The 26,985-nt window shown below is 38.7% G+C and overlaps 1 protein-coding gene across 1 annotated transcript; it reads right to left on the reverse strand.

Annotated features, from left to right (window-relative positions):
* Positions 1–2,283: 2,283 nt before the first annotated feature.
* On the reverse strand, positions 2,284–25,812 carry OPN4 (opsin 4; the record flags this gene model as incomplete). The annotated part of the gene is given in 12 exon segments (XM_082309220.1): positions 2,284–2,475; positions 3,822–3,890; positions 4,423–4,575; positions 7,671–7,851; positions 9,004–9,111; positions 13,841–14,005; positions 14,905–15,076; positions 16,944–17,147; positions 18,309–18,442; positions 20,346–20,488; positions 25,657–25,779; positions 25,783–25,812. Coding segments are annotated over 12 exon segments (1,674 nt in total).
* Positions 25,813–26,985: the final 1,173 nt, after the last annotated feature.

Consider the following 26,985-nt stretch of genomic DNA (forward strand, 5'->3'; position numbering starts at 1 on the left):
GTTGAAGGATATAGAGAACAACATGCTGCGGATTCGTAAGGCTTTTCTAGCCATGGAAGTATTCTTTTTATACCCTCTAAAAGTGGAAGGGAATGCAGATGAGAGCAGAATATAGTCTTCAAGAATACTACTTGGGAACAAAGTCATGACAGGAGCAAAGGGTTTAGCTCTTAATGACACATACCATGGACTTTTTATTAACACATGAAACAGAATGTGTGAGTTTTGACCTATTTTCTTGACAGGTTCAGCCTTTTGTGACCTGTGTGAAATGGGAAGCATTCTCTAGCATTTCTTCCCAGTTTTCAGTAGTCTAAATGGCCTTCATGACAAAGGATGGGAAGAATTACATGCTTCATGTTTTTAAATAATTTTAAAAGCCTAAGCAATAAATCATAATAAAATTCCTTAGACTTGATGAATATCTTTGAACATACTTCCTGTTTGAAGATGATATGTTTTCTCCCTTCTTTCTCCTTATTGCTAGCTGTATATATTATCAGTTTAATATTGTCCTCTGCCTGGAGACAATATCCGGTTGTGGTAGGTGAAGGGAGGAACTGTAATAGCTTCTTTCCATCCTTAGTGCCTATGATTTTATTTACATAAAAACATCCTGGATTTTTAATGATTTGTTTCTTTTGGCAGTTTATTACCAGCCTGAATGGCCCACTTTTTCATGATCTAACATTTGGCTGCTGCACAAGTCATTATCACTTCCATTTTTAGTTTTAATAACTTTCCTTTTAATAAACCTCAGTTTGAAGTAAATTTCCAAAAGTTTGCTTCAAAACAATGCCCCAAATCTTCTGGAATCCACTGATTACTTTTTCCCCCCTCAAAAAAATAAGCTGGTTACATTTTTATTGATTTTATGGCTTTTTGTAATGTGACATAAGGAAGAACTGATTTACTTAGGACAAAATGACTTGCTGGGTTCCCTCCATTATTGCAACCAAAGGGAGAACTACTGGAGGGCCCATGGAGAAGAACTGTTTCAATAGCTCTTTGTGCCCTGTGCTTTTGGGCTCAGAAGGTATATATCCCCACCGTGGACTGCCTATACCTCATAATTCTTGTGATATAGACTGCTAAGGATTGCAAATGAATTCTGTCCATTTATTCTCAAAGACTAGAAGGAGCACCATGGAAAAGCAGAAAATCACTATTTCATAGAACTCTTCCTTTCCTTTCAGGGGAAATAAGTACAATCTCATGGATTTAGTCACTGTGGAAAAAAACCTCAGCTATCAGGATGCTGCTGTTTAGAGAAGGGGAAAATTAAAATGCTAAAGTGGGGATGGTGTGGATTCCACACATTTCTAGAACAACTCTTTTTGGAGAACTAACCCTTCTCCTCCCAAGATTTACTTTAGAAAAGCACATCTAAAGGTAAACCACTTTCAGGTATTAGAAGGCAGATGTATTGACTTACGCATAAGACATTTCAATACAAACATTGCTTTGAATTCTGCATTCTTCTCATGAAACCTGCTAAAGGAAAGTTGGAGGGAGTTTCCTAATACTTTCCTATAGCTCTGGGGAGGTTAGCTAAGAGTGAGTTAAATGGGTCTCTTAAGTGACTGTTGGAAAAAGAAGCTAAGTATGGAAAGGACCATAGCCTCATCTTCAGTGTGATTCCTTTCTCTTTGCTCAGAATCTCAGAAATTAAAATAAAGATCTGAGACTTCAAATTACTGCTCACGTGCATTGCCTTTCAATTGGATTGTAGAAGAAAATGAGGGAAAATGTGTCCTTAATGAGAGAAGGGAGCACTGACTGTGTAATTAAGTTTTCATTTGGTCGAGGAACTTCACAATAATGAAACCATCTTCAGGAAGCAATGTATGTTTTTCCCCAAATCTCTCAGCTTAAGCTCAGTAATAGCTTTGAAGTTAAACTACACTAAGTGAGCAAAGGCCAGTTTTGAATCTCATACTTCCCTTTCCTCTCAAGTTAGTTAATCCTAGGAGGCTTGTAGGTAAGATCCATGCAGTGGTGGAATATACCTGAGCAGAGTAAAATCTAAGTGGAAGAAATTGTTTCATGAGCTGCATAAAGAAGAAATAAGAAAATTACAATGTGACTCAGATCAAGAAGTGAACCCCTGGCGAGAGTTCTGATGCTGAAAAGCTTACTCCCCTTGCTTTTATCCTTGCTTATCTTGTGTTATGTCTTTGTAGGAGCATTTCAGAACAATGTAGGAAGGTATTCTGCATTCAGCTGGTCCATAGTTGTTCCAGGGGTATTGGCTAAGGTGACATTCTGGCTTGCACCACTCACTTAGCTGTTTGACTTCTTGTTCTGCTTGTGGCTGTTGGTCTTAGGGTACAGGAAACCAGAGTTGTATCCAGAAGGCAGCTGTACTCCTTGGACATTGCTGTATGTTATTGTAATGCTGGGTATCTGGGCTGCAGGTGGTCTGTGGTGAGACTCTTCTTTTCTTTGTCCAATACCATTCAGGCTCTCACCTCTCTAAGGGATGCAAGGATTTAAAAGAAATTGAAAACACAAACATCTACAAGGAGATCAGGTTGCATCATCTGTTAAAAAGTGGCATATATTTAGATAAGCCAATCCCCATGACTAACTCAAAACCAAACTTAAAGGATGGAGGAAAAAGTAGACCTGAACATTTTTTGAATGTTTCATGAGAAACTTATGAGAAGACACCTGTTCAACAAGTTAATGTACTAAAGCACAGACTTTGCATTTGCTACTTAAGAGCTAGTATACTTTGATGAAAGAACAGGCTAATGACATCACATTTGGCTATGAACAAAAGTGCTATGAATATGCTCAGACAGTCTATGAATTCAATAAAGTAAGGCGTCCCCCCGTAAAGAGGGACTGTTTAGGTTCACTGGGGCAAGAGGTGATGTAAAATGTAGTGATAACAGTCTGGATAGTTTGAAGGGGGAAGCAAGCTAGAGAATGAAGTGAAAAGAGGAATTGAGGGAAAGATTAATTAGCATTTTTTGACAATAGCAATGTTAGCTGTCAATTGCACAGGACCAAAAAATGAGAGTGTTAGGATGAGGCTAGCGATAGCTCATAAGGATCACTACTAACAATAAAGAGATAATTTAAGATATTTATATTACGTTTGGGTTAATAGTGCAAAAATAAAACTGGCTTGTTTTCACCTGTCAACTCTTTTCTCTTATTTCCCCATCTGTCAAGAATTAAGGCAAGTTGACTCACTTGTGGCAGATGTCAAAAAAATTTTATCAGTATGCCATAGCTTTGTTACATGGAAGAAGAAATAGACAGTAGCACAACATCTTATTGAATAGGTGATATGGCATCTTTCAAAAACTCACCTTGATTCCCTCCAAGTTGCATTTTTTAGATGTTTGTTGCTACCCAAAGCAGAGAACATTAAATAGTTAACAGTGTCACTTCGTACAGCAGTACTTGCCACAAAACTATGGCTGTCTCAGAGGTACAGCCATCAGAATGGCTATCTCAGCTTACTGTGTATGTTATTCATATAAAGATGGCACAAAATTAATGCTTCTATACTCCACTAAGGAAATCACAGACCTCATCAGGGGACCTACTGAATTCATGAAAATATTCAAGTTCCTTGAAGAAGTTGGACTTAAGGAGAACCCTGTAGTACACACGTGTTCTCCTTCTGCTTAGTTTCAGCAATGATCTACCCTTTGTGGCCATGCTTTCTGTATTCTGCTGGGAGTATCATGTGACTTTGCCTCTCAAAAAATAACTTAATTAGTGCTCAGAGACTGGGGTTGTCATTAGTTTTTGTTCCCTCGTTTAGTTAGACCCATGCCAAATATTAAAATAATAATTCTTACAGTAGGTGTAGCAGTGTACTCTGTGACATTCAATTCCACCATGGATATGTCATCAGCATCTACAGCTGCCTGAAAAATGAATACAGATAAGAAAGACATAAATATATAGGTATGTCACAATATTTTACATATGTGAAATGCAAAGTGAGGGAAAACAAAAAAAAAGGGGACAGCAGAGGACTGACTGAAAAGTAGTGATATGCTAAAGACAGCCTTGTTTTTCACCTCTCACCATGTGTGTTCATTTGATAGCAAATGGCGAGACAACAGAAAGATTGACCCAGTAATTTGGACAGTGAAATACAAATATTACTGAATACACACTTAAAACCAAACACAAGACAACATACCGTTCAGATGCTAAGTTCACTAAAACAGCATCATTACTTGTCAGAAATGCAATAAAGACAGCTAAATAATGAACCAGGGTGGAAATAAAAAGCTGATGACCTTTTACAGCCTCTAAGTCATTATTCATTGTGTTAGCTCATAGGTTATCCCCATCTTCTTGGCAGGAACCTTCATGATTAATTATGATAAAATGTGCAGCTTTTTTAACCTACCAGTTGTCAGAGAATTTAGATATTACACAGTCTATTACCTTCTCACAAATCCCAGAATCATGGCGCTTCAGTTTAGGTTTGGCTCTTATGTCAGTAGTTTGAGTTGTGTCTTTACCCATTTCACAGGAAATCTGTCTGCTAGCAAGTCTGGAGAACATACCGGGGGTACCAGTTTCTGTGTCAGTACAGCCCTAAAACAAATACAGCAAAACCAATCACACTAGGTTCCTTAGACTTTCATCCAATTTGCCCCATGAGAATCAGTTTTACCTAGGCAGAAATTGTAAAAGAGACAGACATGGTATAAAAGACATTTCACAAAAGTTATGCCATGTATGACTTCATAAAATCTTTGCTTATAAGAGGTACAAACAAAACTATCAAGTCCATTGAGTCTAAAATTTGGCTTACGTTTTTTTTTCTCCACAGAATGCACTGCAAAATTTCAAACAAAATAGTGTTTCATTATAATCTGTTGTTGAAACTTCTCTGATGCACCTCGTAGCTCTGAGGAGACAGTGTTTCCGTAGTAGTACTCAATTAGGAAGCACAGGTGTTTGGAAGAATTAGGGACAAATTTTCCAAAGTGGCTTGGGTGGAAGCAGAAATAAATAGAAGGAAATGTCTGGGGACTGCAGAATCACTGCTTTAGAAACATTTTGTTTCATGAAGGAGCCCTGATGTTATAAACTTTGTACCAGTAAATGGGAAAAGAAAATAATCAAAATACAAAAAACCCCAACCCACCAGAATTTCCTAGAAGTCAAAAATTCTGTTCCTTTTCCTCACTCTGTCAGCCTTTTCACTACAATGATGAGGAATTGCAGATTTCCATAGAGCATAATAAAGGAATGAAACAGCTAATGGGATTGTGATGAGCAGCTCATGGCAAACCAGCCTATTTTCTGTTTGACAGTGTACCTTGCCTTAAAATAGGGGAACATAGCAGTGCAATATACTTTCTTAAATGTTTTCATGCAGCAAAGTTTTTTCATAAGCAATCTGTGTGCTTTGGATGTAGCTTCCGTCAGATGAGAGTATATAATTGCTTGAAAATACTCAAAGCAACTATCGATACTTTCAATATTTGATACTTTCAATTATTGATACTTTGATAAACTTTCCCCAGGGAAGAAAATAAAAACAACAGGTGTAGAAAAACATGAACTTTGATGGAACTGGAGAATTCGGCTTGATGAATCTGTTACTATTAAGAGAGACTCCCAATTAGTGATGCTATACCAGAATGGTAATACATAACAGATTGATTGCTCTAAGAAGGATCAGGTTCATTTTTTCTGTGTAACTGTGGGGAAGAATAAGGGGAACACAGAAGAAGGGGAAGGAAAAATTAATTTCATTTGGAACAGTGACAATCAAGATTGTATTTTCAGAAGCAGCTTTCTAGCTACTGGGGAAGCAATGATGAAGATGAGTCTACAGAGTGAAGTGTCTCCAGACTGAAAGGAAGTGTCTCCAAGGAAGATTTTTTAGAAGAGCTTAACAAAATATCCAGAGGACAATCTAAACATATGTTTTCCTGCTGAAGGACAAGAGGTTGGGGTAGGCTATTTTCTGGATTCCAGCATTTTAAAAAGTGCGTACTGTCCTTCCTATTCCATGCATAGAGTGTATTAGCACTTACAGTCCCATTTGATTGAATTTTAAAATGGGAGCAGCTTTATTTTCTGAGCATCTGTTCTGGAGCTTGTCTCCTTTTCATTGCAAATTGCTGACTGGAAATTGTTTCTTTAGGATTTTCCAAAGTACAGAATATCTTTGCATCCACAGGAGTACAAAAAAATTGTGTAAAGATAATTTGTCGGCTTACAGTTTGATGACCAGCCTTGACATAAAATACATGGAAGCATATGTACTGCCTTTTTGCATTGCGAGTATATGTCTAGAAATCTTATAGCTTAATTGAGCCACATATGGTGCAAAAAAACCCCAAATAAATTATCAGCGAGCATCGAAGCAATTTTGTTTGTTTGTTTTAAACTTGAGCCCTTCTTTCTGCTCTGTACTTCAGCTAAACTGATATTACTTACTAATAAATCAGAGTATTCTATGGTCAAATCAAACGGTTAAGGGAAACATATATTCTTGTCAGAAAATCTTGACTCTATCATTGTTCTGAACAAGATCCAGATTTACTCAAGGCTTATAGAAAATTCCAGACTGAAGCATGTAATTTTCATTCTCCATTCCACTGTTTTACCTCAAGTATTAAGAGTTACTTTCCTAAGCAAAAAAGATATTTGAATTGTTTGTATGGTTCCCCTTCCCGAGCACTGATAGTAGTACAAGAACACACAGAGTTACTGAAGGAGTCTGTTGGTTTTTTTAAGAACCAGGATTCACAATCTAAGAGATGCAATATAAAAATGTTCTTTTTTTATCAGACAGTTTTAAAACCTTCCACCTGAATGGTGGAATTTAATTTTGATTGGACTGAGAAGTCAAAAGAATATAGAGTACAAAGAAATTGAAAGGTCACTGTTAAAAACAACTGTCAGAATTCAGCACTTGGCTGGATTAGATACAATTATTACCTTGACTATGAAAAAGAATCACCCAGAAAATTATGGCTTTTTATATATTTGGAAATTTCACTTAAAATAATTGCAATGAACTAACTAATGTGCTTAGTTAGTTAGTAATGTAACTTTGGGTTGCGAGAGGGAGCCTAACAGGTCAAATATTTGCCATGTTTCCAGGTGCTGTGCAAAACATTTGGTTTCACTTAGACTGGCAGAAGCAAGCTGTTGAGGTCTTCTGTGAGAATGATTCTGTGATGGATTTACTGATTTGTCTAAATCTGATGGTTACTATGTTTCCAAATACAGCCCACTTCACTTTCAGAAAGCATTATCTGTTCCCCTACAACCTTTCTTTCACTACAGAACTACTTAGTGCCCAGCAGTTTCTTTTTTGTGTCTGTCCAGACTCCAAATCTGTGGTCAGACAAGTGCATTCTAGAAGTATCATCAGACTTTCAAGGGTGCTCTGACTCTAAGCTTCCCTTACTTTCTAAAATTCCTGTTGTTCCGTCTTTCACTCTTCCTTCAGTGTCACAAACCATCAAGAATACAAAGATCTACATTCTGCTTTTACACTTCAGCCTTCTGTCTTGTATTTCACTTTGTCCCTCTGCTTTCTTTGGAGCTCTTGTAATGAGTAGCGTAATGCATTTCATCTAAAGAATCTACCACTTTGAAGGACTCTATATGAAAATTAATTACTTTGCAATTACAAATGGATGTACGGGAAGCGTCTCCCTTACTGATTCACTGTCAGAGAGAGAAGACAGTCGCCTTTTTCCTTTCTGCAGCCCACTTAGCTCAGAAGACTGGCTGGTTACGGTCGCTCGTCTGGAGGAGGGATAACTGCTGAAAGACTGTGAGTCTTTAGGAGAAACTCTCAGCAGGGATCCAAGGCAAGGAACATATGTTGCAATGGCTGTTCTAATGGATGAGAGGTAGAACCAGTCAGGTTTTTTCTGTTAGCACAAAAATTCAGTCATTATAAACAATGCATTTATTCAGAGAAATGAACTAATGCTGCATGGACTGGAAAATTACTGGGTACAAATAGAGTTTTCCAGATATCCAATATCTCATGTACAATCACCCTGCAAGATCACTTATTCACAGTGTTCTGCAGAACCCAAATTTATTGCTTGTCAGGGATAAGGGCATTAAAGTATAACTCTTCGAACTGAAGGGAGCTATTAAAATGAAGTTTTATCTGCTTTCAGCTTAATCAGGGCAAAAATAAAATCCTGTCCCTTTAAACTGAACCTCACAGAAGTACCACATAATGAATTATTTTAATCTTCCCCTAAGCAGCTATTCTAGCTTCCTCTTACACATCTGTTTGCCGGCTATCTGTAGAGTTGTACAAAGTGTGCAGTTATATTACAGTATTTCTTTTCTCATATGCAGTGTAAGGAAACTCTTTTGCCTAGGTTTCCTCTTCTTTCCAGCCTTCCCCACTTAGATGTTCATGCTCACCTCTATCCAGTTCCCCAGTAGGTCTTTGTAAAGGGTGAAACAACAGCGTATATATGGCTTTGCTGCTGTCTGTCAGATCTCACAGCCTGCATCTGAACTTGATGTGGTAATGACCCTAGATGTTACAACTCGGAAGAAATGCTATCTGAAATACGAAAGCTTGAAGAAAGGTGGGGAGGATGCACAAAATAGAGAAGAAGTGGATTGACTTACTGAATTGCACCACTCACTGGCCTGGTTAATTTAACAAACTGCTATTTGCAACACTGACAAAAGGTCTGCATCTGTCATGAAGATAGTTAAAAAATTTATGGTGCTTTCCTTTGAGGTGGGAAGGTCTCTATCTTTTATCATGTAATCTGTAAGTACAGTTCAGTATCCATAAACATCTCTAACTCCCATCTGCATAGTAATTTGTTCCAAGTACAAATTCCACTGACATTATAAATATGGCATTGAGAAGTTTTCTTGGGGAGGGCGAGGCTGTCTTGCAGAGGTAAAATAAGCAAGTGAAGCAGAGTTCAGGTACTAGTCCTAAAAGTGACAGGGTTACTGTCTGATTTTCTTTGCTACATTAAACATAGCTTATAAGAGTGAACTTACCTGTATTTGGGGTGAGTGATGGCATAAATGATGGGGTTATGGATGACAGAAGCTTTGGCAATCACAGCTGGTATGGAGTTCATGAAGGGTGTTAGGATGTGGGAATACCTAGAGTAATGCAAATGCATTATATATTTAGTATTGAGTTCTGTGTAGTCTGTGCAGTTATACACTGGCAAGACAACACTTTATTAGTGCTCCAGAGACAGTAAAAGGGGGAGTTCTGTGCCCAAACAGTGAGAGAACAAATTTTACATCCTTTGCCTGTAAAGATGAACACGAGCCTAATTGCATTTCTGAGAAACATGATTTTCTTGGGGCTTATCTTGCAGCACTTCACTACTATGACTTAGGATGGTGGTAATTCCCATGTTGTTTACCCTACGGACAAAGTCAGTGAATGTGCATTCATCGGAGTATCTATCTGTTCCAAACTCAGCAGGTACACTTGCTGAGTAATATGTCACTAAATAGGTGTGCAGAATAAGGCATTATATGGAAAGATGACTAATAAATCTATTTCCCTATTCAAATTTTATTTTTTTGCCTGATCTGAACTAAAAAGTGAAGGGGAAGTATTTTCCTCAACTAAGCAGTGAAGGTATTTTCAGGTGTCATATGTTACGCTCATATGTTACCGTGACCATGCATATATGCAGGTGATATGACTCTAAAGGATAAAAGAATTATGATTGATGTCTATCAATCAGCCATGCTGCTATCAGCAAGTTAATTTTTGAAGATAGCTTGAAGTAGCCCATAAGGTCTTGGTCAGAAGAAAGTCAATAAAACAGCTCAGATGAAAATAACAATAACATTTCATAGGCAGTTTCTACCAGGCAAATTCTCCATAGAGCTGCTCAAAGGCTATGAAGACCTCTTTCTGCATTGGTAGAAAGAATGCTAAGTGAAATGGCCCAGTAAGTCAGTCTTTCCTCCCAAGGAAAACATCATTTCTTTATCACTGCTCTTCTTCCTGAGAAGACAGTGTAAGCTCCATCTTTCAATTAGGCTTGTATTCCTGTAGTATTATGGGAGAAAACAGGTTGTCTTCTCAATCCTCTCTCAGAAGAAGGTCTCTCATATGATTGCTGCCAAGAAACAATGAAGAGGATTGCATAAGTAGGTGGCAGCTCATCTTCCTGGTGAAGAAATTTTTCATCATACTATGGGAATATTGATGCTCTGTGATGAGGTGGAAATGGTTTCCCAGTGGTAATACAGGAATCATTTTGTCAACTGCCTGAATGGTGAGATGCCATTTCACCTCTAATTTAAGGCTTTTCTTTGACAAGCATGTTCTCCATATACAATTTTTAACGTGGTTTCTCCTAATCATACTTTTAAAGCATTGGTTAGAAATGTAATTCTTCACAGACTCTGGAGAACACACAACAGCATGAGCTTGCTGAAATGGAGTTTTTGACCGTGAGATGAGAGAGAGAGTGCTTTGGTAAGACTGAGGGAGAGTTCAACTAACAGAAACAGTGACAAAGGCTTTTGTTTAAGCTAACCATTTCCAGAAAATATAACCTGTAGACCAACAATATTAGCGAGCATGACTGTGTGATAGCTCAGTATTCCCCATCCAAAATATTTTCTAAAGGAATTAAGGTTCTTCCTTCATTTTGTGTATGTTGTTGCTCTGTCAGAGGAGTTGTCTTTAGTCCAAGACTATAGCCACAGACTCCATGTCTGCCTCCCATATGTGCCATGCAGTAATTTTATCTGAGTTCATTGTAATGAAAGTCCACAGAAGGCCTCAGGCTTGGTCTATTAATCTCTGAAAAATCCCAGAAGGATTGCCTAAAAGGCATAGTTCAGAAATGGAAGAAAAGCTGAATGAAGCTGTGTTGCTCACCAGATGTCTTCGTGAGCAAAATTTGCAAATTCTCATTTGTAACATACTGTAGAGCTATAAAATTGTCCATTTGTTCAGATTTTTGTCAGTGTGAGACATGGGCTAGAAGTCAAGTTCAGCAGGCACTTGATCATCCTAAAGTAGATGCTGAATCGTATGGTACAGCCTGACAGTTCTACATAGCTAAAATGTTTAGCTTAAAGCATCTCCTAATTTTTTTTTTTTTTTTTGAGATATCTTAGAGCAAGTAGTGCTGCAAGGTAGCTGTCCTGCATTTCTTTGTCTTCTTGCTCTTCATCTGTCTCTAGCTGGTCACATATTACCCCTGGTGGTTGCTCAGTATCTAAGTCCCCCTGTGACAGGAAGCGGGACACTGGGACATATCCTAAGGATTTGTGTTTCTGAGTGAGGAACCTGTTTACCTTCACGGAGAAAATGTTTGCTGCTGCATGGAATTGCCCCTTGGGATACAAAGGGAGAGAATCCTCTTCTCTTAGCATTTTTTCTCCTTAAGTGTAAGATTTTAGAAGTGCTATATTTAGGAAGCTGCCTTCCTAAGCTGTTTGAAAAGAGGACCTGCAGTGGCTTCTTCCTTGGGTGTGTAACAAAAATCACCCCTGCCTCCCAAAACCCTAGAATGATAGAATGGCTTGGGCTGGAAGGGACCTTAAAGATCATCTAACTGCAGCCCCCCTGCCATGGGCAGGGACGCCACCCACTAGACCAGGTTGCTCAGGGCCCTGTCCAACCTGGCCTTGAACACTGCCAGGGATGGGGCATCCACAGCCTCTCTGGGCAACCTGTTCCAGTGCCTCACCACCCTTTGAGTAAATAATTTTTTCCTAACATCTAGTCTAAATCTCCCCTCTTTCAGTTTGAAACTGTTCCCCCTTGTCCTATCACTATCTGCCCTTATAAAGAGTCTCTCCTCCCCTTTTATATAAGCCCCCTTTAAGTATTGGAAAGTCACTATAAGGTCTCCCCAGAGCCTTTTCTTCTCCAGGCTGAACAACCCCAACTCCTTCAGCCTGTCTTCATAGCAGAGGTGCTCCAGCCCTCTGATCATCTCACTGGCCCTCCTCTGGATCCGTTCTAAAAGGTCTACATCTTTCTTGTGCTGAGGGCTCCAAAGCTGGATGCAGCACTCTAGGTGGGGTCTCACAAGGGCAGAGTAGAGGGGGAGAATCACCTCCCTTGACCTGCTGGCCACACCTCTTCTGATGCAGGCCAGGATACGGTTGGCTTTCAGGGCTGCTAGTGCACATTGCTGGCTCATATCCAGCTTGTCATCCACCAGGACCCCCAAGTCCTTCTCTACGTTGCTGCTCTCAATGAGTTCTTCTCCCAGTCTGTACTCATGTCTGGGATTGCCTCGACCCAGGTGCAGGACCTCACACTTGGACTTCTTGAACCTCATTCGGTTCATATGGGCCCACTTCTCAAGCTTGTCCAGGTCCCCCTGGATGGCATCCCATCCTTCAGGTATGTCAGCTGCACCACTCAGCTTCGTGTCATCCGCAAACTTGCTCAGAGTGCACTCTAATCCCACTGTCTATGTCATTGATAAAGATATTGAAAAGCACCGGTCCCAAGACAGAGCCCTGAGGGACACTACTTGTCACTGGTCTCCACCTGGACATAGAGCCATTGACTGCAACTCTCTGGATGTGTCCATCCAGCCAATTTCTTATCCATCGAAGAGTCCACCCTTCAAATCCATACCTCTCTAATTCAGAAATAAGGATGTTGTGTGGGACTGTGTCAAGGTATTTACAGAAGTCTAAACAGATGACATTGATCGGTCTTCCCTTATCGACTGTTGCAGTAACTCCATCATAGAAGGCCACCAGATTGGTCAGGCATGATTTGCCCTTAGTGAATCCGTGCTGGCTTACTTGGATTACCTCCTTGTCTTGCATGTGCCTTAACATTGCTTCCATGAGGATCCGTTCCATGATCTTCCCAGGCACAGAGGTGAGGCTCACCGGTCTGTAATTCCCTGGGTCCTCCTTCCTACCTAAAATGCTCCATCATATGTAAATTTATCCCATGTGTCCATTTTAGAAAAACCTACTTTTTATTTCTGACTTGAAAAACACAACTAAAAGTGTTTTGTACTGTCATAGGAGTCTTCCACTAGAGGATCTGCAGTTGACAAGACTTTCTAAAGCAGATAGTCACACCCATTTTACAAAGGCTAAACTGAAGCACAGGAAAATTCACATGTTAACACGGGAGAAATATCCACATGGAGCCAAGGCATCCAGACTCCCAATATGTTACTTGTACCTGGATTGTATCAACTATAGTCTGGTGTCAAGATATGTACAGATACTGTATTAATAGTATCATGCTTTTGTTGAATTACTGTATGAAATGCTGACAATCAAATAGATGAAGAACATGCTAAGATGAGTTATATTTATGATCTTTTATATCCAGCATCAAAAAGCTCCCCAATGCAAGTATGTACTAATTTTGAACTTGCTTGTACATGTAAGGAGGTTCAGCAGTTTGATGTAACACAAGAAAACGAATAGACTTTTGTAAGTAAAAGAAGTGGAGAAAGAAAAGAGAATCAACCCCTGGATGGATCTTTTTGGGCCCCTTATTTAGCATTTTGGTGCTAAATAAAGTTCAGATAGTTCAAATATCCTAGCATAGAGAATCTGCATTCAGAAATCATCAGCACAGTAATGTTATGTTGCCAGTAATAACCTTCCTGTTTTCTTTTTCTTTTTTCTTTTTTCTTTTTTTTCTTTTTTTTTCTTTTTTTTTTTACTTTTAAGGTCAAACTAAAAAAAAGACACAGTCAGCATGTGCCTCATTTGTTAAATGTCACTCCTAAATATGTGAATGTTTTGGATGCACTTCAGGCATTAAACTTGACAGGTAGCTTTGACTTTCATCTGTCTCGTACAATTTCACACCTTTTGCTTTCACTGAATATTCCTTTGCTGATACATTAATAATTACCCAGCAAAAGCTACCAAAGCAACAACGGAATATGGTGACCAGGAAATGACATAAAGCAAGATGACAATCAGTGCAATTTTGGCCATCTTCCACTCATTTTTCATCCTCTGATACTGTTTCTGGAACTCTTTATTTCCATGTTTGCCTCCAAATGTCTGAATAGACCTAGGGGAAATAAACATACAACAGCAAAAAAAGGAGGTAGGGATTTGAGCAAACAGCTTCATAAAATGGGGCAACAATTACTCTTATGCTAGTTTATGCTAAAAGTCATGCACTTTTAAAGTGTTAGTGTATGTATGTGACCAGTCCTTCACAATTCAATGCACTTTTGTTGTACTAATCAATGGCAAAATTCACATGTGCTTCAGTGAAGAAAATAGTCCTGTACCAGAAGAATTTCCACATAAATCAGGTATTCAAGCCAATTGAACAACGCTGTATTAAATATAGTTAGAGAAGTCTTTGCTTCCCTAGGTCCGATTTTGGTACCTTACTCTTACTCTACTTCTGAGCTATGTAACTACATACGCTGATATCTACAGGACAGATATCTACAGATTACAAATGTAGTGGCAGACATTGGCCTTTATTTTTACAACAATAGTTTGTGTTTCAGAGACCTGTGATTAAATGTTTTACCTCTTTTTCACTCTTTGTCAAGCAAGGAATTTGTAGTTTAATTCCGTCTATTTTTCTGTGGAATAGTTGTTGATATACTGCTGTTAGATGTCTCTGATGTTCCTTTAGTATTTCTTTCTGTTGGTTAATTTCTGTAGTCCTTTCTCATCCTTCAGATTTCTCGTGCTGCTACTCATACCCTTTTCTGCATCATTAGACAATATCCTGAACAGCTCTGGCTTAAATTCAGGAATGGCCCTTCTAAAGATCATACTTCTTACCATGTTGCCTATTGACAGAATTCTTGTTTGGTTTCCTGGCCCAGTCATGCATACAAGTTAAAAGTGAAAAACTTCCCAGTTTTCTTCTGTTAGTCTTTGTTTTAAGAAAATAAGCAATCCCTTAAACAGAAGGATAAAAACTTAAGACCGTTAGGTACTTACTTGTTGGCCTGCTTGATAGCCTCAAATATAAAGACATAGCTGTATATGATAGCAATCAAAGGAATGAAAAAGACGAAGCAGAAAAGCAGCATCGTGTAGGCGCGGACTGATGGTGTGAAAGTCATGTAGTCCCAGGAACAGGAAGTCAGCAGACCCTCGGGAACATATGCACCTAGAAAGAAAGACAGGAGAAGGCATAAGCCATGAAGTGATTCTTATTCTGAGCGCAGAAGTTAGAGAAAGATACTTAGAATAACACGGGATTTAGTCCTATTCTCTCAGAGGGAAAAGGAGGCTAAAAGGATACATGATTCTTCATTTAAAGCACCTCTTTTTATTTTCTTTTACTCTGTTGTCCTGTTGTATTCATGTTTAGCAGTCTAAGGCTTCAGATCGGAAAACTGAATAACTTTGTTTCAGTTCTTGAATATTGTTTAAAGCTCAAAGGGCTATAGTCAAAGGGCATCTCTCCAAATACTTCAGTGGGTCTTGGATCAGACCCATATTGTTTTTAAATATCTCCATTTCCTGTCAAATTGCTGTCTTCCCAAGGAGTGAAATGAAACTCTTTGCTATAGCTACTTTTTTAAGCTTGTGCTTAAAAAAGCTTTACTGTACAAAGGAGAGCGATTTATTGTGCAGATCAAATTAATTTTGTCATGAAGTAAAGTTGAGTAGAAGTAAAAAAATCATACATAGATAATATTCTGCCTGAAATAAAATATAATCTCCTTGAAGGAACTATGTCAAACTGTTAAGTAAAGAAATTGTCAACAGCAATGTCTTTTTACCTTTTTACCTTTTTTCACTGTTTACAGTGATATTTTCTGTTGAACTCTTAAAAATATTGCATCAGATGTGCTCAGATGCATCTAATTACCATGAGAGTTAGTACTGTGGGTACTATTAGAATGTAATTACAAGATAACAACACCCTTCAAGCAATTATTGCACCTTCTGCAATTAAGAATCTAGAATCTAAGACTATATTGTTATTTTGTTGTTCTAACAGCTCCTCATTCAACTAAAGGCTGCTTCTCCCAGTATTGCAGTTTGCCTGCTTAAACATGCTTCATGTTTATGGGGGACCAGAATGACAATAACAAGAAAATAACAAAAATCTGCTGAAATTCCACTCAGTAACTGAGTTGGTTGCAGCATCCTTTGGGAAAATCAAACATTGCTATGTTCTCACCTCAGCTGAGCTGACACATTCTCTTCTGGAATTAGGGAGCACAATAATGGGCTGGGGTTTTGAATGATGAGTTCATTTTAACTTACTGACTAAAACTGGTGACTCATAGGCAACAAATTAATGGTCGTGAGGCGGATTCAAATGAGGAAGAGTAACAGAGACTCTCTTTGGTACAAGTTGCAATGATCAGGATACTATATGTGTGTTCCAATTTGCAGGTGTAAAATTCACATTTACAAAAGCAAATTAGCTACTTAGTTATTACTAAATGCCATCCTTATTGGAAGCCTTAGTGCAGATAGCAATGGCTGAATGGAGAATGTGACCAATACCTAGTGCAATTTGCCTATCTGGAACACACTCAAGACTTACTGAAGATGTACTTGCACAAAATACTCAGATTGTGTTCCTTTTTTATGTGAATAAAGAAATTTAGATTGACACTACTATCTTACACAGCACCTTTGGGGAGGAAGAAAGTCATCAGAAAAACCACAAATACATTTATTGCACTTTTATATTGAATTTCGTTCAACGGAAGTAGGTATGGGATAATAGGCAGGTGCAACCTTCATAAATTTTGGCCTTGATTTTATCTACTGTTCTTTATTCAGTAAGTAATGAGCTTAAGGAAAAGTCCCATTGTCATATAATATGCTGTAATACACACTGGATTTTTTTTCTTTGGTTAGAGATCTTCAATTTCAATATGTATTTTATCAGTTTTCTTCAAATTGATTTATTCAGGCCTAATATGCAAGCCATTAATTCAGCCTTCTACACCTGTAATAGGTCTTTAATCCAATGCTATGAGGGAAAAAAACATTTATTCCATTTCACTTACTCCATCCAAAGAAGGGTGGGAGGCTCCAAGCCAAAGAGTACAGCCAGACTCCTACCAGGATTATTAGGGCCTTCTTCTTAGACATCACTCCAACAGAAGCCAGAGGTTTTGTGATGACAAAATATCTGTCCAAGGCAATCACCATCAAAGTGATCATAGATGTAATGCCAAAAAGAGCTCCGCAGAAGGCATACAGCTCACAGCCTTTCAATGAAGATGACAGAAGTACCAGTGAAATTAATCTACCCATACTAATTAATTTCTGGGGGAGTTCAAGTCTGTATTTCGTGTGAACTAATGTCTTCTGGAATTTGTAAAGCAATGGAACTTCAGTTTTCCTGCAGTTGTAATGCTATTTCAAAGCTGCTGTCTCGCTAATTACATTATCCATGGAGATAAACTTCAAAGATTTTGTTTGCTTGAATTGCTGGAGATAGCGATACTTAACATATTTTCACTCACTGATCACTCACGTTTCTAGTGGGATCATTTCAGCAGTCCATTAGTACCTCGTTTAACTCCAGTTATACTGCAGCTCCCGTAGAAACAGCTGTTTTGCTTAACAATGGGTTATAGCCACTTCGATATCATGGAACCATTTATATCTCAAGGTCAGCATAACTGGAGTAAATATGCAGACTATGAATATATTAATGAGTGATTTTAATTATTCAAACAACCTAACAATTAGAAGCAGGGGTTTGGTTTGTTTTTTTTATTTCACCATAGATGCAATTGAACACTTCATGGAACTAAAAAAAAAATGTGCTTTTGGTCATCAGAGATCAAAATAGCAACATTACTTCTCTGACCTTTCTCTCGGTAAATATCTGTTCAATAGGCAAAGACTAGTCTTCCTCTTACTACAGCTATAGAGCAAGAATGAAAGCACCTTCATTCCACATTTTCTTACTGCACAGGAAATGTTCAGTTAATATTTCTGTTGTGAAAACTCACTTTTCCCAGGCTTGCTTGCCTCACTTTGCCAGGTGCAAGTCCCAGAGCAGGTTACTGAGAAGAGCTATTAAGCTAGCGTGTTGGGGGTGGCGCTTCTTTTTCATAGGACTCTGCCAGTAACTAAGTTATGAGGTGATTGGGGTAGAGTGCTGGCAAGAAGACTAGTCCTGTGTCTTACGTTGCCAATGTCGCCTTTGTATCTCATATAGGTCATTTTCCTTTCCATGGTGGGAATGTATTTATTGCACACAGACAAAAACATTCAAAGAAACATTTCTGTCAACATTGAAACAATGTTGAGAAATGTTCTCAACCTTGCAAGGGTACCTGACGATAAGGAAATGGTAGAAAAACTGCCACTATGGTAAGAACATACTTAGTGATTTCTTAGAAAGAATATATACAAACCTTTCTCACCAAAAATCCAGCGTTTGTGCAGGCTGTTGGTGAAAAAAACTGGAGACTGCGTAATGGACATCAGGAAGTCACTAATAGCTAGATTGATGATGAATATATTGCCTGGAGTCTGAAGGCTCCTACACCTACAAAGATCAGAAGGAATGTTGCTAAACGCTTCTGCACCATTAATTATGTTGTTACTCTTTCCTGTGAGCCTTGGCAGCTTCACAAATACCAAGGCACACATAGCAAGCTAGAGCAGCGTGCTTCTCTTCCCTCACGAGAGAACATAAGCAAGGCTCAGTTTTACACATTTATACTCCTGTGCACTTTAGAGGATTGTTTTGAAAACCAGCTCAGGGATGGGGATAAATCATATTGTTCTTTAAATATTCTGACCCAGTGCACCCCATGTCCATGATTAACAGGAAATTAAAGTTGATGTACTCTATGGATTTGCTGGATCTGGGTCGTGTGAAGCAGGGGGAGGGGAGTGCATTTTGCACTGCTGATAAGATCAACAGTGACTTCCAAATATAGGGATTAAACAAACTCACTATGTACCACATCAAGCATTTTGTTTTATATCAATTCTTCTCTATGACACTCATTTCACTGGCCCAGACACTGACTTTAAAGAGAGCAATAGCCAGCCTTCAGTGTATCTTGTCTATATATGTTATTCATAGTATTATAGTAAAGTGTTTTAAAGGGTACACATAAAAGCTCCACTGAGAGCTACTCAGTTCTGGGCACAGTGTAACGTTTTAGCTCCTTTCTCAAATTTCCAGTCTTAGACACAATTGAAAAGTACCAGAATAAACGATGGGTTCTTTGCACCAATCCAGAATCAATCACTAGGACTACTGTCCCCTATCTGTCAATTGAGGAGCAGGGAGATATTATTAGTAGATGCTTTGGGCCGCTTGTATTTGTGCAGTATTCTGCAAAGTTACTAAACATATTTCTGTTTCAGGCAGCTGGCCGTCTTACAGCCTGCCATTACTTGAGACTGCTTTGTAGGCATCTGATGTGTTCTCCGAACTTCTGATGTACCTGTTACTTTGCTATCAGTATCCCTTTCTGTCTTCATAACATCTTCAAATGAAGACAAGCTGTGTCCTCCAGTGGAACTGCAACTGCCTTGATTGGATTTCCTGTATGGGACCAGCCAAACAGCTAAGCTAGCTCATGTACTTCATCCTCACATATCTGGTCTGCATGCCAACAACTTTTCTGTTCTTAAGGCCATATCATTTACACTTAAGTGTTGGTATCTACTCTGAATGCACATGCTGAAACCTACCGTTTAATGCACCACATAAATATAGGCTCAAAACCCAGACTACTTTCATCCACGCTCTAGTGATTTAAGTTAATGCAGCCAAATTATCATATAATTGCTATTATTTTGGTTTATTACAGCAGTGCCTAAAGATCAATCATGAACTAGAAGCTCACTGGCCTGGACATCATGCCAATGCTCTGCTCCAGTATGACAAAACAGAAACAGGACGAGTGAACAGGAATGGTCAAAATATCACATTGTTGTCAGAGATCCAATTTCCTTCAGATGTAAAAGTTGGAATGTGGCTTTAGTTAAAAGCAAATAAGCCAAGTGTTAGAAAATGTGAAAACAAGAGACATGGCCAGTAAGGAACAGAGCGGGAAAAGAAACTTAGTAAGCAGCAGGAGGAAGGAAACATCTAAAATAGAGAAGATATGTGGGGGGCACAGGTGCAAAACACGCCATTGGTCCAGTGCAAACACCGTTCAGCCAGCAGAAAAAAATTCACTGGAAGGTTTCTGCTTTGGCTGCTTTTCTATTGCTTGACATATCTGGGTGATTCTTTGCAATTTTGCTAACAGTTTTGCTATGGCTATGGTTAATGGGAAGAAGTCAGAGGGAAATGGCAAGTTGCCAGTTTTTTTCCTAAAGCAGTGTCTCTTGGTGCATTATACTATGTCTGCATAGTAGTCTGAATAAATTCAGTTCATAATAAGTTCATAAATTTGAGTATTTCAAAAAACCCAAAAGAAAGATACCTGGAGAAAGCATAGATGACCAGGAAATTACCCAGAGTTCCTGTGATCCCCACTATAAGAATGACTACTCCAATTGTATAATGGACATGGTCTGGGACATCCACTGTAGGAAAGGCATCAGGAACATCTTGCACTGTCATCTTCTGTGGAGTAAACAAGAGGTCATAGGTATATTGTCCTACTTTACTGAATAAGCTGGCACGTGCTTCTCTAGAAGAGGAAATGGTCAAGAATGCAGAAAGACATCAAGCAAAAATTCAGAATAAGCTAACTGCCTTCAAATTACATTTACTGTTGATCATCCTCAGGGGATAAATATGCCATCAACAGTGAAAAGGTCAAAGGGTGGTTTAGATGTTTATTGTTGATTTAGAATTTTGGTGAAGAAAAGCAATCTATTCTCTCCCGAAAGAAAGACAAGGATATAGAAGAGAAAAAGAGAGGAAGGGACCTTTGTTATTGCATCTGACATCAAGCAATGCAGTACTTAACAACAAGTAAGTTTTCTGCAGTTTTCATTTCAGGAAGGTTTCTGTACCTATGAAATATGATTTCTGTTGTCCTCTGACATCACTGGCTAGACTTCTCTAACTAAGTAGAAATGATCTTCTATGGATAAACATCCATTTATTCCTTTAGTAGTACGTCTATTTCATTTCCCCCACTGAATAACACTGAATTGCTAGCTACCCTCACGACTTCGTTACCAAAAGCCTGGCAGCATTGAACTTTGGAAAGTCTTTTGAAAACTAAATTAAGGATCAGAAAAACTAAAACACAAATACTTTATACCTTATGCCTGGTTTTCATACCAGTTCTGTTTTTGCTCTGCACTGAATGAAGGTATTTTGCTCTCTGTGAAGTATGTGATAAAGCACTTGATGAAAGCATTTGTGTCTTAATCAACTAATAACTCATAGCAAAATTCAGTAGCCAAGTCTGAAGCCTACAGCATTTTAAATAATGGTTTAAAAATATTTTTTAGTGAATTATCAGGAGCCACAAACACATTTTAGGCCGAGTGACCCCAGATGGGTAGTGAAGCAAACAATAAGGCTGCACCCAGGAAGCAGGATGATGTGATAGAAATTGAAGAGGAGAGTAGAACAGCTGTCCAAACCATCACTCTTCTGCTGCCTTTTGATATAGGGTCAGGCAAGGAGGCTTAAACACTCACCTCTGTGCAACTGCCACTGTCCTAAATGTGTCTTGGCATCAGCTCCAACCAGCTAATGTAGTCATGAAAAATACGAAGCCCCATCTTCATTCATCTGCAGGGACAGATCCTGTCTCTATAGCCAGGCTTTTCTCATCAAGGGCGGCACTCACTCTGGAAAGGCATGCCATGACCACTGCTTATAGCTCAAGCCTGCAAGCTGTAGCCATGGCATTCCTCAGCTACTGAGCTACAAGAATCACACTGGGGTTGAGAAAAACCGAGGAAATATTTTGAATTGTTTGTAGCCTGCCTACTGTGAATGCTGTCAACCTGGCTGTGGCCTAGGATCCAGGCCAAGGGAATTGCCTGTACCAAGGTCTGTGCTGGTACCAAGCTTAAAGAATGCTATGAGGTTGGATATGTTCTTTCCAATCACAAGTACTGGCAGGCGGTGGAACAGCTGTCATATGCAGTCATTCCTTCCCAGGAAAAGGAAGGTTGCTGGTAGGAAAGAAGGAAAGTGCACAGAGGTAGATATGAAGTTCTCCCTTTTATGCTACAATTGTGTTAGTAGTTGGCGTTCACCATTAGAGTGCAACTCAGAAATGCCTTTGACAACACCCCAGTTATCAAAGCAAATAGGTATTTTCAGACAATAGAGGCAGACGTTACTTCTGAATACATCTGTGAGATTGGACTGAAGTCATTAGAGACAGTGTGTATTTAAAAGCAATGTGTCAGTAGCAAGAGGTGAACCCCAGGAGTGTCTGGAATTCTGGCAGAGATTGTCTTTGTTTATGTGCTGAAGATCTGCCCACAGCCATCCTCAACAAGTAGAGCACGCTCCCTGGGTTTCTACATTAGCAGCAATGAAACGCTGGACAAATACTCTGATCTTAGAGAGAGAAAAATGTAGCTCTGGCTGTTATTTTAATTGGAGCAAAATGTTAGGGTTGATACACGAGCTGAATGGCAGTATCATGACATTTATTGTTCAGGTTCCTGCAGCAAAGTGTAAGTTGACATCACATCATCAACATCAATGGGCATCTTGCCTAGGCAGAAATTGCTGTGCTTAACACAGTGCCAGTAAAACAACAAAAAAATCCCATAGTAATAGCAAGTGCGGAGGGAGAGTCTGAGATAAAACTGTTTTAAATAAATGAGATCAGGTGTTCTTTGGGTTGTTTTTTTTCTCCTTAGCCTTGTGCTAGAACATTTTAAACTGCTGTTCTACAGACAGTTAATGATGATTATTAATTAATGATGAGTTAATTAATGGAATGGAGATTTCTGATGTTTTTCCCTGTAGCTATCCATTTAATCAGAACTGGATCAAGGTAACAGAAATAAAGCAACTAAAGGAGCTTGTTTTGGCTACAAAGAACAGATTAAAATGGCTTTAATTTGAATTAAATTTGTGGAGGACTAAGGACGAGGAAAAATTTAAAAGATAAATATAAATACACAGAGAAATCACAAGAGATGAAAGGTTATTTAAGGGACAGTAGAAGACTTTAAAATGACTTATTCAGGAATGAAACAAGTTCAGAGTCAACAAAAATGTCAAGTGTGAAAAAAATAAAGGAATAATATTTATATTGGAGCAGTGATAGGACATAAATAATACTAAATATATGGGCAAAGAAGAGGTCTGTGGCAAAGAGGAATAAATTCACATTTTAGTGTGGACTTCCTGTAGGCCTGGGATTTTTATCACAGGGTCCAACTCTGACTGTAGGAGGAAAAAGTCAATTATTAAAAAAAGTAATTTCACTGGTTTTATTGGAAGTACAGATCTGATTCAAAGCTTCTTTAATTCAAAGAAAGGTACTAGTTGACTGACAAGGCATTAGATCAGGCCTAATTCATCACTAAGTTGCATACATACAGCTTCATTACTAGAAGATGAACACACGTGCCTATGTCAAGTTCTGCTCTAGATCTTCTAAGGGAATTGTACGTCAAAAGAAAGGACAGGGAGAAAAAGATCGTGCTTCAGGAAATCAGGTCAGCAGGATAATCAAGAAATCAGATAATTCCCAAAGCTTTTCTCTATTCAGTTTCTCCAGCAGATTAGCCTTATTTAGTCTCTGTCTTCTGTTGTCACCCCATGGTATGAGTACTTGGTTGGCAGGGGAGAATAAAAATCTCACTGTTGCAATCCCCACTGTAGCAATTGTCCTTTGAGAATACTCTGAACAACTATTTCAATTGCATTGATAATACATAGCATTGTTGCCTTGCATGTTTTTCTGTTCAGCCTTCTTGCTATAAATACCTGGTAATGAAGATAAGAGAAATGAACAGCCAAAACTAGCACTTCATTACTTCTCTTCCAAGTAATATGACAACAGTTTATTTAATAGCAACATGGTTCAAAACATCACCAAATGCACAGAGAAACTGAACTGGAAACTAAGAGGTTGGACATTTTCCAGTGGATGAACAATGGACTACAGCTTTCCTGAGTCAACAAATAAAAGATGCTTGTACCTGAGGCTCTGGACCACTGGGTGCCAGTATACGCACAGGCGTACTGTGCTGTGGGTGGCTTAGATTGGTATTAATTCTGTAGGAAACAAGTCACTGGGAAGCACCAACTTCCTGACAGTCAGTCAATATAAATATTGCACATTTCTCAAGCAAGCAAACAAAATGGTCATGGAGGCTGTGGAGGACATCAAGACAGTAACTGTAATGTTACAAAATTTCTTAACAGTAAGTACCAAGGGTCAGTTGGAGAACATATCTTCTAGCCAAGGATGGCATTTTAGTCAACCTTAAAAGCAGGTTTTATAATACTGTTTGGGTGTATATGAAAACTGGCCTAGTTTTGCTAGAACTGTAAAAGAATTTGTGTTTTTAATCTCTGATAGGCATGTCATTTATTATTTATTTACACTACAGTTTTGCGGAGTCAGATGGATAATTTTGGTGTGGTAAGGAACTTGGGAAGTGCCACACTGATCAGATCAGCATTCCTGACAAAACACTACCTTGCCTTTAGCCATGACTGGGTGTTTTACAGAGCTGCGAAACATGCATAATGAACAGTAATGTGGGAATTTCATTTTCAGTATAGAGTCTTAGCAGTTGGTTTGTACCCTAAAACAGGGTTACTATCCCTTTGAAAGGATAATCTTAGTGGAGGATATTTTTATCCTCCATATATGGGTGTAATCCATTTCTAAATCCTACTTTATCATTTGCCTCAGTAGAGTCAATGGCAAGAAGTTATGCGGTTGCTCTACGTTAGTGTATTTCCTTCCAGCAGGTTTAAGTGTGTCCTTGTAGAAACACTAGAATAGAGGGAAACAGCTAGGCTTAATGCAGTCTGCCTTCTTAAAATGCTCATTGTTATCCCTAAAGGAATGCTTGTCTACTGCCTACAACAAAAACAGCTAAAACAGAACTTCTAGTAGAAGACACATCATTTTTGAAAGTCCAGCCCTCCCCCCACACCGCCCATAGCACGAGAAAAATGTTTGTGTATAAGTGAAAAAAGGACAACATGCAAAGAACACAGTTCAAGTATTACTGGGAAAAAAAATCTGTTCTTTTTCAGAGTAGGAAAAAAATCGTATCACCTAATTACTGCTCACTTGGAGACGTTGATTACTGAAGTCCTACTAAAGCTAACAGTGATGATGATAGGAGCAAGGCCATGCATGTAAATACTTGCACTGAATATAAATCATATTTGATATAGCCCACTCCCCACATTCTCCCAATGACAAGAGCATAAAGCAAGGTTTAGTTTATACTTATAGGGAAAGAAGAAATCCTCATAAGGTCCTTTGGGGATTTGAACAGTCTGACATTGACTTTGGCAATGTATCAGGTTTCTTTGTTCTTAATTTTCCTACAAACACAGGTACTGAAGCCGCTTATTTACACAGTATGACTTACACAACCAGTGGTAGCGCTAGGCCTTTTACATTACAACAAATCATATAGTTTAGAAAAATTATCAGAACAGAAATACTGTAATTTCCTAGGGTTTCTAGGTGCAGTGTTTGTACTGCCTACCTGCAAGAGGCCTCAAACAACTGATAGCACTTATTTTTCTTCACAGTTCCTTGCTCTGATTTCTGAGCTTGCCTCTGTAGGCACTTGCTCTGCACAGCACAAAGAGGAGTGTAATCCCACCTCAATTATGGTTTCAGCACGGTGACGCCAGCTGCTAAGCCCTCTTCCCAGTAGGCAGCAGGGCTTTCCATAGATGATGTTTGTCCTGGTGAGCAATTTGGATAGCAGATTTTGTATCCTGCCTTACGGATTTAATCTCAACCACAAGCAGCACATATTGCTTTCAGTCCTGAAATTCTCTTAAACCAATCTTTGTGTCAAATTAAAAAGCAAAAGTTTGAAAATACAGTCACTTGACCTAGGGAGAGGAAATGGACAGCTAATTACCTCTTTCAGCAGAATAAGGAAAAAATCCATTTTTAATTTTCCAATGTAAATCACACTTTCCCCAGCATCCTTTTCCATTTTGCCATGTGCTCTCCAGTTCCTCTTCTCCCTCCCTGCTATGTTCTGCTATCCTCTTTCATATGTTATCCATCTAATTTAGTTTGTAAGCGCCTTGGCTCAGGACTTCTCTGTTTATTTTCCTGTAATACACTATGCACATCCAGGTTTTATTAAAAAAAAAAAAATAAACAGACTGCATTTTTACTAGGCAAATAATAAAATATTCACTGGTCCTTCATTATAAATAAGGATCAAACTGAAACACCTAATCCAACATCCTTTATGCATAAAAACTTCTGGAGCATTTGAAACTTGCATACAATTTTTAAGTGTCCACTGTGTTATGTGGGCCATGCCAAAATACCTGGTGAGGTATTTTGTTGATTTTAAGTTGAATTTCAGATTTTAAAAACTTTAAAAATTAGCTTGGGTCATTTTTTTATTCTTTACTTTTAAACAGATTTTTGTATAAACAGCAGACGAAAAAACCTTTGTAGTCCTAACAGTATACTGAGATACACAACCAGGAAGAGGACTTCTGAACTCCTTTGGTTTGGGCTTGTGGGGTGGGATGGAGAATATTTTTAGTATGCCCAAATAAATTCCATCCTGAAGCATCATCACAGCAGATTCTCACCATCACACTTCTAAGGAAATTTTCTTTCTGTTTAGTATTTAACAACTGAGAAAGAGCTTTGATAGACCTTACCTGGGAAAACCTTCTGAACAGCTCTCTTGGGCAACTGTGAATAACAACTCTTTAACATTTACATAAGCATTCCGCTGCACTTACAGACTATTACAGAAATGATGGGGATTTCCATCTTGAATAATAACACAAGAGAGCATTGTGGATGAACTGCTAAACAGCTGTTTATTGCAGAAGAACATGTTGTTTTGATAGTTTACAACATATTTGGTGCACTTTGCCATTAGACATTCCTCCCTGTCTCCTGCCCATGTAACTCTGCTGAAAAACACTGCTTCTACAGTCCTTTCTGC

Source organism: Platalea leucorodia, assembly GCF_965183815.1.
Source record: "Platalea leucorodia genome assembly, chromosome: 4".
In the NCBI taxonomy this organism is placed as follows: domain Eukaryota; kingdom Metazoa; phylum Chordata; class Aves; order Pelecaniformes; family Threskiornithidae; genus Platalea; species Platalea leucorodia.